Source organism: Podarcis bocagei, assembly GCF_964188305.1.
Source record: "Podarcis bocagei genome assembly, chromosome: 18".
Lineage (NCBI taxonomy): Eukaryota > Metazoa > Chordata > Lepidosauria > Squamata > Lacertidae > Podarcis > Podarcis bocagei.
In genome coordinates this window covers 4,714,967-4,727,500 of record NC_138144.1, presented here as the reverse complement: position 1 = coordinate 4,727,500, position 12,534 = coordinate 4,714,967, and the positions used below count along the sequence as shown (strand labels likewise).

The 12,534-nt window shown below is 49.3% G+C and overlaps 1 protein-coding gene across 3 annotated transcripts in view; it reads right to left on the bottom strand.

The window, feature by feature from the left end:
• Nucleotides 1-12,534, bottom strand: part of FBN3 (fibrillin 3) — a 163,610-nt gene that overhangs the window by 89,354 nt on the left and 61,722 nt on the right. For all 3 annotated transcript variants that reach the window (XM_081177548.1, XM_081177550.1, XM_081177549.1), the window contains 2 exons: nt 11,312-11,437; nt 407-559 (listed from right to left, as the gene is read on the bottom strand). In XM_081177548.1, coding sequence (XP_081033674.1) covers nt 407-559; nt 11,312-11,437 — 279 coding nt within the window. The remainder of the gene's footprint in view (nt 1-406; nt 560-11,311; nt 11,438-12,534) is intronic.

Below are 12,534 nucleotides of genomic sequence, written 5' to 3'. Positions count from 1 at the left end.
CTTGCAGTCCATCGGACTCTCAAGAGTCTCCTCCAGCACCAGAATTCAAAAGCATCCATTCTTCGGCGATCAGCCTTCTTTATGGTCCAGTTCTCACTTCCATACATCACTACTGGGGAAACCAGAGCTTTAACTATACGGACCTTTGTTGGCAAGGTGATGTCTCTGCTTTTTAAGATGCTGTCTAGGTTTGCCATTGCTTTTCTCCCAAGAAGCAGGCATCTTTTAATTTCGTGGTTGCTGTCATCAAAGTGCGTCTTATAGAACAAAAAATACGGTGTATACAGACAGCTTTCTTCATAAGTGTATCACTCACTTTCCAAAATATTGTTGTCATGCCGCCAAGCCAATGTTGCCAGATCAAGGCCCACTGGCCTTGCTAACCACCTCCCTAGAGCTCACTCACCTGACCCCCTTACAGGGCACATTTCCGGAGTTTGACCAATGGCCCAGCATCTCCCGGAATCACAGCAGCACTGCATTTTCGTGTATTGCCCCGGTAGCTCCCCAGCGCACCGACCGCTGATGAGTGCCGAGAAGCAAGTGCCGATTCGCTGGTCTGGAACGAGAAATGAGAGGTGTCACTGATGCGCAGAGCCTGCTTTGTGCATGAGATCAGAGAAAGGGACCCCTGACAGTTAAGTCCAGTTGCGGACGACTCTGGGGTTGCGCCGCAGACAGTTTTTCCGGGTCATGTGGCCAGCATGACTAAGCCGCTTCTGGCGAACCAGAGCAGCGCATGGAAATGCTGTTTACCTTCCCGCCGGAGCGGTACCTATTTATCTACTTGCACTTTGACGTGCTTTCAAACTGCTAGGTTGGCAGGAGCAGGGACTGAGCAACGGGAGCTCACTTCGTCGCGGGGATTCGAACCGCCGACTTTCTGATCGGCAAGCCCTAGGCTCTGTGGTTTAACCCACAGCGCCACCCGCTTCCCTTGCAGGTATAGATAGATAAAAGAGCATATCCAAGCGCATTTCGCTCTGGCTTTTAACCAGCTTCCCCAGGAAGAGGGAATTCCAAGCCGCAATCCACATTCCCCACCCGCAAAGACACCAGCGGCAAAGTCCTAGAAAGCATGGCAAGAAAAACGGATTTCTTGCGAGAAATCAGATACAAAACTCCCCACTGGCAAAGAAATTGAGGGAAGGGGAGGAGGATATACAACCCTGGATGACTCATTCATCTGGGGTGCCTGTGCGCCAAAGGAGAGCTGGATGATGAGGCCCCCCCCCCCTGCAAAGTGCTTGCTGTTAATTGCACCGTTTGGCCAGCCCTGGAAACGCCGTCTTTCATCATCCGCTCTCGCAACCCCTCCATTGGAAAAGCTCGCAATTAACAGCCCGGGATGCAAACGTCAAAAGGCTAATGAAGCCTTGGGTGGGACTCTGGCTGCGAGGGAATTTCCTCGCAGCCACCTCCCAGATGGCCGTGAGTCAGAGCTCAAGAAATCCACCATTCCCGGGACGTTTCACGAGGAACCTTTCCAGCTTTCCTTCCCCCCTGCCGAGGCCTGGTTCACAAACACAGAGCACAGCGGGAACCCTTTGAGGGAGGCGCCGTGGCAGGGAAGGGGAGTTGGGCAAGCAAACACCCTGCATTTAGACAACCAGCGTGCCAGGAAGCCCCCTGACATGCTAGATTGGATCCCAGTACGTTTCCGAGCACAAATCAAAGTGTTGGTGCTGACCTTGAAAGCCCTAAATGGCCTCAGTCCAGTATATCTGAAGGAGCGTCTCCACCCCCATCGTTCTGCCCAGACACTGAGGTCCAGCTCCAAGGGCCTTCTGGCGGTTCCCTCACTGCAAGAAGCCAAGTTACAGGAAACCAGGCAGAGGGCCTTCTCGGTAGTGGCTCCCTCCCTGTGGAACGCCCTCCCACCAGATGTCAAAGAGAACAACAACTACCAGGCTTTTAGAAGACATCTGAAGGCAGCCCTGTTTAGGGAAGCTTTTAATGTTTGATGTATTACAGTATTTTAATATTTTTTTGGAAGCCGCCCAGAGTGGCTGGGGAAGCCCAGCCAGATGGGCGGGGTATAAATATATTATTATTATTATTATTATTATTATTATTATTATTATTATTATTATTATTATAGATCTTCTACATGCAGGGAACTGGAATGCTCCTCTCTACAGAAAGTTCCCTCTGTGGCGAAGACCGCCATATCTGAGCAAGCCCGAACCTCGAGCAAAGGATGGGTGGTCTCTCTCAAAATCCCCCTGACCATTAGGTCCAGTCGTGGCCGACTCTGGGGTTGCGGCGCTCATCTCGCTTTATTGGCCGAGGGAGCTGGTGTACAGCTTCTGGGTCATGTGGCCAGCAGGACTAAGCCGCTTCTGGTGAACCAGAGCAGTGCACGGAAACACCGTTTACCTTCCCGCCGGGGTGGTACCTATTTATCTACTTGCACTTTGACGTGCTTTCAAACTGCTAGGTTGGCAGGAGCAGGGACCGAGCAACGGGAGCTCACCCTGTTGCGGGGATTCGAACCGCCAACCTTCTGATTGGCAAGTCCTAGGCTCTGTGGTTTAACCCACAGCGCCACCCGCGTCCCTTGACTCATAGGCATATACACACACAATAACGCACAGACACACAATCTTAGGTATGCACACATCCGCACAGCCATGGAAATCGGCAAAGGGATCACATAGAGGAGGGAGAAAGGTTGTTTTCTGCTGCTCCAGAGAAGCGGACACGGAGCAATGGATCCAAACTACAAGAAAGAATATTCCACCTAAACATTAGGAAGACCTTCCTGACAGTCAGAGCTGTTCGACAGTGGAATTTGCTGCCAAGGAGTGTGGTGGAGTCTCCTCCTTTGGAGGTCTTTAAGCAGAGGCTTGACAACCATATGTCAGGAGTGCTCTGATGGTGTTTCCTGCTTGGCAGGGGGTTGGACTCGATGGCCCTTGTGGTCTATTCCAACTCTATGATTCTATGATTTCCTTCCCTGGTACAGTTTCAGTGTTTCCCAAACTCAGATCTCCAGCTGATTGGGGACTACAGTTCCCATCATCCCCGGCTTGCTAGTTATGGATGATGGGAGTTGTAGTCCAAAAACAGCCGGAGAGAGACCCAAGTTTGGGAAACCCCAAGGAGGCATCCCCTCCTGAGAAACAGGATGCGTCTCAGAACAGGGATGATGGCAATGGTAGTCCAGCAACATCTGAAAAGCCCCAGGCTTCCACCGTGAGCAGTTTTTTTCAGGATTTGAACTCGGGGCTGCCAAAGTTCAGGCCTTCGCGATTAGCCGCTCCATGAAAACTTGACTTGCTGAATTTCTGCATGTCAAGGAGCTGTTAAAGGCAGAGGAGCACAGATAGTCATGATAAGTTGGCAATATTACTTGCAGGCCAAAGAGATTGAAATATACTTGGAGTCGAGAGTGGATTTCATGCTCTTTATTCAGCTCATAGTGGTGAGGAGGAATGAAAGTTTCCCCAAAATATCTGCTGTATATCCATATTTACACAATGGGCCGCACGTGATTGGCTAATTCATGGATTCTCCTGTAGGCCAATCAGGTTGCGGATTCACTTCTACCTGGAGCTGGATTGGGTGGCTCCTGCGGACCAGTCATTACTGCTGCATTGTTCTAGGACCAATCAGACTGCTGTATTCTGAATCCTATTGTTCTAGGACCAATCAGACTGCTGCATTCTGGATCCTATTGTTCTAGGACCAATCAGAATGCTGCATTCTGAATCCTATTGTTCTAGGACCAATCAGACTGCTGCATTCTGAATCCTATTGTTCTAGGACCAATCAGAATGCTGCATTCTGAATCCTATTGTTCTAGGACCAATCAGACTGCTGCATTCGGATCCTATTGTTCTAGGACCAATCAGACTGCTGCATTCTGAATCCTATTGTTCTAGGACCAATCAGACTGCTGCATTCTGAATCCTATTGTTCTAGGACCAATCAGACTGCTGCATTCTGAATCCTATTCAACTCAGTACATAACAGAGATATTGATGGATGGGAGTGCAAAGCCAAGATTCGTTGGGAAGAAACAGTTAAATGGACAGCCCCTGACGCTCTGGCCATACTGTAATGTTCTATGCTGCGTGCGATAAATATGCCTTTGCGCAACCGGGTCTGCAGGGGGGAAGAGAGAGGGAGGGGCGATGTGCCTCTTGGTCCTCATTAACTTTGACATCTCCTTTTGATTAAACTCAGATGCTTCCCGCAAATTCCTGAGGCCGCTTGTTGACTCTCCTCTCAGAATTAAGGTCACAAACTTCCATTTCTGCCGGCGGCTCGGTTGATCTGACACGAACCTCGCCGTGAGGCGGCTGGGAAAAAACAGGGGGCTCTTTCAGTTTGTAGCTCCCTCCCTCTCGGCACCCCCCCCGCCCCCCGTCGCTTGGCTGAACTTATTGCTTTCACGGCAGGTACACAGAGCAGATCGCCTGCAAAAGCGTCAGCACAAAGGGGGCAGCAGCCGTGGACCACATTTCTGCTGACCTCCAAACCCTTTGGACCTCTCCCCACTATAAAGGCCCCCAAACCACCCCCTGAGAGCTTGGTCCCAGCGATGCTCCTTCAAAAGGAGGATCTGGAAATGGCAAGGAGGCTTTCTGGGTAGCAAGTGGACTACATTCACAACCAGGACTTCTCCCAAAGAATTCTGGGAGCTGTTTGTCCAGAGCTCCAAGACCTCTTAGGTAAAGGGACCCCTGACCGCTAGGTCCAGTCGTGGCCGACTCTGGGGTTGCACCGCTCATCTCGCTTATTGGCCGAGGGAGCCGGCGTACAGTTTCCGGGTCATGTGGCCAGCAGGACTAAGCCGCTTCTGGCGAACCAGAGCAGCGCACGGAAACGCCGTTTACCTTCCCGCCGGAGCGGTACCTATTGATCTACTTGCACTTTGACGTGCTTTCGAACTTCTAGCTTGGCAGGAGCAGGGACCGAGCAATGGGAGCTCACCCAGTCATTGCGGGGATTCGAACCGCTGACCTTCTGATCGGCAGGTCCTAGGCTCTGTGGTTTAACCCACAGCGCCACCCGCGTCCCTCCAAGACCTCTTAGGAGGCCTCTATATCCCACCCTCTGAACTATAATTCCCAGAGTTCCCTGCGAAGAGGGATTGATTGTTAAACTGCTCTGGGAATCGTAGCTCTGTGAAAGGGATCATATATTCCAGGGACAATCCTGTTTTGATCCTGGAATGTCCCACTTTTCCTAAGGCGTCCCTATTTTCATTGGAGAAATGTACATCACCCAGAGAACTATTGTTACTGGTGGTGGGTTCACAGTTATAGGGCCTTCTTCTTGTTGTTGTTTAGTCGTTTAGTCGTGTCCGCCTCTTCCTGACCCCCTGGACCAGAGCACGCCAGGCCCTCCTGTCTTCCACTGCCTCCCGCAGTTTGGTCAAACTCATGCTGGTAGCTTCGAGAACACTGTCCCACCATCTCGTCCTCTGTCGTCCCCTTCTCCTTGTGCCCTCCATCTTTTCCAACATCAGGGTCTTTTCCAGGGAGTCTTCTCTTCTCATGAGGTGGCCAAAGTCTTGGAGCCTCAGCTTCAGGATCCGTCCTTCCAGTGAGCACTCAGGGCTGATTTCCTTCAGAATGGAGAGGTTGGCTCTTCTTGCAGTCCATGGGACTCTCAAGAGTCTCCTCCAGCACCAGAATTCAAAAGCATCCATTCTTCGGCGATCAGCCTTCTTTATGGTCCAGCTCTTACTTCCATACATCACTACTGGGAAAACCATAGCTTTAACTATGCGCATTTTCGTTGGCAAGGTGATGTCTCTGCTTTTTAAGATGCTGTCTAGGTTTGTCATTGCTTTTCTCCCAAGAAGCAGGCGTTATACAAATTTAATTAATAATAATGATGATGATAAATTTTACAAACTATGGGTTGTATCCAACTGAATTCTACTCAGACGGATTACCGTATTTTTTGCTTTATAAGACTCACTCTTTCCCTCCTAAAAAGTAAAGGGAAATGTGTGTGCGTCTTATGGAGCGAATGCAGGCTGCGCAGCTATCCCAGAAGCCAGAACAGCAAGCGATCCCTCTTGCTGTTCTGACTTCTGAGATTCAGAATATTTTTTTTCTTGTTTTCCTCCTCCAAAAACTAGGTGCGTCTTGTGGTCTGGTGCATCTTATAGAGCGAAAAATACGGTAATTGTTCTTAGTTAAGTCATTTCAAAGGGCCTACTTTGCGCAGGACCAATATTGGGTTTGGTTCAACTAAGCTTTACCAGCTGAAATGGATAAACGCAGCTAAAACAGGTCCATTTGTTTCAGTGGGTCTACTCTTGAGGAAATACAGGGCTGGCTACAACCCAATCCGCAATACGCACAGAGGAGAAATGACTGCAGCTATTCAAAAAAGGAAAGGGAAAAAAGAAAAACACTTAAAAAGTAAATCTGAAATGGAGTTATTTCCTGCTCCGAGTGTTGGGAAACTGCTTTGGCCGTGTCTGGCAGGTCGCGAATAACTCCTAGCAATGCTGGGATGTTTTGAACTATTCATAGCTGGTTTGTGTTTTAAAAATAAATACATAATCGCCGCTCGTCTACGGGGTGGAAGGGAAGCCTTGGGAACGTCCAGCGCGCTCCGCCTTGCGAGGAATTCTCATCCCGTCCGGTGGAACAAAGGAACCTTTCAGAAAGCAGGACGTAATTTGAGGACCCACTGGGACGCAGGCCTCCCCGGCCAGAGAAAATATTGTTCCTCTCAGCGAGTGACGGCACATTTACGGCACATGTTCACTCTGGGTGGTGTGGGGGGAGGCAGGGAAAAAGAAGCCCCAACGCATGACGTAGCCAAGGTAAGAACCAGCCAGCACTGCAAGTGGTCCCACTGGGAGAGGCGAGTTATTTTTCTTAAAAAACAACAACCAGGATCTTTAATTAAATTTGCTCGGTCTTTTCTGGCAGCCTCAAAAGGATGCTAGCGTCCATATGTGCCATCCTAAAAAAGAAAGCGACTCCTTTCTCTCTCCCCCCTCCCCCTCCATCTTGTAAACCCTGCAGTGCAGGATTTATGTATAAGCTAAACAAGCTATAGCTTAGGGCCCCACTCGCTTGGGGCCCCCCAAAAAATGTAAAGGGGGGGGGAACCCTGGATGTACATTTCCAAAATATAAGATAAAGAACAAATAAAATAAAGTCTACATACAGCAACAGTAAGGGACGCAGGTGGCGCTGTGGGTTAAACCCATGATTTACATCATAGGAGCCTACACAACACAAAACACTGTACAGGTAAGGGTAAAGGGACCCCTGACCATTAGGTCCAGTCGTGGCCGACTCTGGGGTTGCGGTGCTCATCTCGCTTTATTGGCCGAGGGAACCGGCGTACAGCTTTTGGGTCATGTGGTCAGCAGGACTAAGCCGCTTCTGGCAAACCAGAGCAGCGCACGGAAACGCTGTTTACCTTACCGCCAGAGCGGTACCTATTTATCTACTTGCACTGGTGTGCTTTCGAACCGCTAGGTTGGCAGGAGCAGGGACTGAGCAACGGGAGCTCACCCCGTCGCGGGGATTAGAACTGCCGACCTTCTGATCAGCAAGCTGTTTCCTGCTGTTTCCTGCTTGGCAGGGGTTTGGACTCGATGGCCCTTGTGGTCTCTTCCAACTCTATGATTCTATGATTCTATGATTCTAAGCCCTAGGCTCTGTGGTTTAGACCACAGCGCCACGCACATTAGGGCTACTAAATGTAGGTCACCCCTACCCACTACTCAAGCTTCCGTCTTCCAATTCTTGCAAGGATAAACCAGCCTGGACATTGAACCTGCGCTGTTCAGTCCTCCGAGTTTCTTCATACACAAAACGTCCTGCAATTTTCCATGATCACCCCATCATCACCCAAGTCAAAATGTCACCTCCACACCCCAGCCGTACCCTAAAATAAACCAGTGGGCTGAAACCAATTCAACTGTACTCCAGAGTAGACTCACTGAAATTAATGGACCTGAGTGAGTTGCGGACCTACTCTGAGCAGGGTCAACAATGGAATCGACCTGACATCCTCCTTTGTCCATCGACTTTCAGCATCTCGAAGCCGGTGGGTTTCATGGTCCTTACAAAACAGGTTACCCAAGATTTTAGAATAACAGAATGCGGAGCAGAGGCTCAGAAAGAGTGCAGCAAACATTCAGAATCTCCAGAAGGAAAAAGTTTCAGCTGCTAACCCCCCCCTTTTTTTCTTTTGCAGGCCATGAGGAATTTTGCAACTTTTCCAGCTGATAAAGGACAGGAGATGCTTCATGATATAATGTTATATTATGAGGCCGCATGCATTAGTTGGTTAAAGGAATGGATATCACAGGACTGTTGGATTTAGAAGGAAATGAGAATCTCTGTGGGTGGCATGCTTATCTATATGATATGGTAAAAATGCATAGAGATTTTCTGAATCATGGCATAAGGAGGAGCTTATATGGTGTTTGGATTAGATGCCGAGAATTAGCCAACAGGAAAACACCTTTATGGTTATCACCTATAGAAGCCAGTGCACAAAAGAAATTAAATCTGATGGAAAAGTGAGGCAAATACAGAGATAAAGTGGAAAAGGTTCGAAGAAACTAGAGAAAGGTTGGTTTCAGTATTATCAAATCAATGAGTATTTCAAAAGAGAAAGCGCGCAGCAGCGGATCAGAATCTACAGAAGGTGTGGAAAAATAACCAGCTGCTAAACATTTCTTTTTCTCAGTCCATGAGGAATTTTGAAACTTTTCCAGATGGGAAAGGAAGGAAGTTCACATACTCTCCCTCCCTTACTCCTAGAAATTGCGCCAATATCATCGCATTGAGACAGTCACACTATCAGGGCTGGAAAATGAGGCATGTGAGGACTCAGACACATTAGTCAAGAAACATCGTTTGGAGTGCATTATAAACATGAAACACCAGATGGCGCTGGAGAGCAAAAAAAATCTAAGCGATTTTCTATAGTGTTTTTTTCTCTATTGTTATAACGATTTAATTTCTGACTTATTTATAGCATCCCCCCCCCCCCCGCGTGTAGGTCCGTCCAGAGAAGGCGTCATTTCCCAGCTCAATCCACGGTTGTATCTCTTCTACTGCCATTCGTCTCCTGCCCAAAGCTACGCTATTCATCTCCTTCGCAAAGGACCAGCCACCACCAGTTTGCAACATAGCTGTCAACTTACAGATTTGAAAATAAGGGACCAGCAGCCTTGAAAATAAGGGACCAGCAGCCAAAATAAGGGATTTTAGTCAACCAATTAAAAGGGACCAGATCATTTGGGAGAGCAGCGCCGGTTTTTAGCCCTTCGTTTCCAGAGGTTGCTGCTCAAGACACCAGCCGATGAAACACTGCAATTAAATAACTACAAGCAGCAACCACTTTTCGCGCAAAACGAAGTCCGAGCTACGAAGATGCTGCTGCAGTTATGTATCTTTTCTCTCGTGCTCCATCTGCAGCTCTCAGTTCCATCAGGTGGGGCGGGAGGAAGTGTGGGATGTAAACACAGGAGCAGTCAATGACAACATTCCTAGAGTGTACATGTTAGAACATGGGGAGGGATGTCTGTCCAGCAAGCAGGTAAACTTCCTGGGGACGGACTTCCTCCGCATGTGACCAGAGGTGGGTGTGGCCTCACCTGTGCAGGTAATGACAAAAGCACAGGACAGGCAGCCATCTCTCTCTCTCTGCCATTTTTCTTTTGATGAGGAAACATGTAAAGATGCTCTCTTGGCTCTCAGCCAAGAGAGGAGATAAGGTCTATCTTGCAACAAGATAGATTCTAAATATATGTAACCTTTTTAAGCCTGTCTGCCTTCTGGGATCATATTGTGAACAGATCGTGAGTAAACTCTTTTATACTTTTATAAAGACTGTGTTGTGTCTTGTATTTTAAGAGGGAACAAAGGGGAAATGACCAGAGTAATTATTATAGAGGTTCTAGCGAACCTGTGCACACGTTACTGTTGCGAACTTAAAGGGGAATGTCTATAAACTCTGCTGATATTTTGGGAACTTGTTAGCACAAGGTGGATAAGGATATAATCCCACAATATATCCTCTCCTGCACCCCAGAACATTCCCTCAGGAAGGGGGGGAAATAGCGCCGAAAGTAAACCCGCAGATCAGACCATCTATGCTAGTCTACCACTACAAATCTACGGGAGAAGCGCTTGCATGCCAGGCTGACCATCTCATCCGGGTCCTTCGGTGGCGCAGCTGCAGTATGGCCTAGTGGGAGCAGCGGTGACGGGCAGAGGGGAGGCCGCAGGCAGAGTCGCTCAGTTCGGCAGCCGCAAGGAGGATGGTGGCGGAAGGGTCCGAGGCTCCCACCAGTCCCGGTGGGGAGGGGTTCCCCGGGGCCGAGGCTGGTGAGAGGAGGCTGGAGTGGGGTGGGCCGGGCAGCCAAGCACAGGGGCGCCGACTTATAAAAAATATTGGGGGGGCCCATACCGGGGTCCTGCCGCTGGTTCGCTCGGGTAGCCGGGAGAACGCAGTTCGAGGTGGCGGTGTTGGGGAGAGACCCTCGCTCAGGGCGCCACGAGACTTGGCGGCCGGCGGCCTATCTGGGGGGTTTTGGAGCGTATTTCGGTGGAGCAATTGGGGAGGAGGGGGCTTGTTGCCGGATTCTTCAGCTGGGCCGGAGATCCGCTGCTGGGGGGTCGCTGGGCCGAGTTGTGAGCACGGCCTGCTGAAGGGAGATCCAGCCGATTGCGCGACGGGGACGGCTGGGGCTCTTCGACTAGGGCGCGCGGCTGGCTGGCTGGCTGGCTGGCTGGCGAGGGAGCAGGTGGGGAGGAGGCGGGGGACGGCGGCGGCGCTCTGCTGGAGGGGCGCCTGAGATACACTATCATGATTCACACCACTCTTTTCAGTTAACCTGCTTACTACCGTAATAATTATTTGTTTTAACTCATTACTGAATGTATTTTAAAAGGTAACTATCGTCAAACAAGGAAAATAAAAAATACCAACATAATTTTGTGATTTTACAAAGCATAATATAACTAATAATTTTCTTAAATTATTGGGGGGGCGGAGCCCCCCCAAACGAATTTTTGAGGGGGCTCGGGCCCCCTCAGGCCCCATGGAGTCGGCGCCTATGGCCAAGCAACACAGTTGGAGCCTCCCTCCTCCCTAGCTGGCAGGGAGGGAGGGAGAGGAGCTGCTTCCTTTGAAACCCGGGAAATTTAAGGGACACCCATCAATAAGGGTCAGCAGTGGGACACAGCGCTGGGATAAGGGACTGTCCCACCAAATAAAGGACGCTTGACAGCTATGGTTTGAAAAGAAACACTACAGTAAGTCCACAGCGGCAATGGCGAATTGAGCAATCGATTCTCCATCTTACCCACACAACGGGAGCCATCCGGACTCGTCATGAAGCCCCAGGGACAGGCACAGACGTAGCTCCCGGCCGTGTTGGTGCACTCGCCGCCGTCGCAAACTCCTGAGACGCTGGTACATTCGTCAATATCTAGAAGAAGAAGAGTTTGGATTTGATATCCCGCTTTATCACTACCCGAAGGAGTCTCAAAGCGGCTAACATTCTCCTTTCCCTTCCTCCCCCACAACAAACACTCTGTGAGGTGAGTGGGGCTGAGAGACTTCAGAGAAATGTGACTAGCCCAAGGTCACCCAGCAGCTGCATGTGGAGGAGCAGAGACGCGAACCCGGTTCCCCAGATTACAAGACTACCGCTCTTAACCACTACACCACACTGGCTCTAGGAAGGAGCAATTGCAAGAACCGTGAGAGTGCACTGGTTTGGTGATGTAGCAACCTGAGTGTTGTAGCCCAGGGGTCAGCAAACCTTTTCAGCAGGGGGCCGGTCCACTGTCCCTCAGACCTTGTGGGGGGCTGGACTATATTTTTTGGGGGGGGAAATATGAACAAATTCCTATGCCCCACAAATAACCCAGAGGTGCATTTTAAATAAAAGGACACATTCTACTCATGTAAAAACACGCTGATTTCCAGACTGTCCGTGGGCCGGATTTAGAAGGCGATTGGGCCGGATTTGGCCCCCGGGCCTAAGGTTGCCTATCCAAGCCCTAAATTGTCTCAGCCCTGTATCCCTGAAGAAGCGTCTCCACTCCCATCGTCCAGCCTGGACACTGAGGTCCTGCTCCGAGGGTCTTCTGGCGGTTCCCTCAACGCAAGACGTGAAGCTACAGGGAACCAGGTAGAGGGTGTGTGTGTGGCAAAATTGGGGGGTTGAGAAGGGTTAAAAGCTTCCTGATATGGGTACATATTGATATAGGAATGTATTAGATAAACTGTAAAGAAATATACAATAATAGGAGTACATTCATTTGTAAAAAAAGAATACGCAACGAGATTGAGTCTGTAGTGTTGGTAGAAATATTATTTTGAAATGGCTTTATGCCTTTTCCCCCCTTTTTTCTTGCTTTAGGTACATTAATTTGGTATATAAACTTTGTGTACATGTTGGAAATTATATTATAATATGCCCTGTAATGTAATATGATAATGTATACATATGTGATATAAGAACTTTAATTAAAAAACAACAACTTCCTAATACTGGGCTGCCTTCAGATGTCTTCTAGA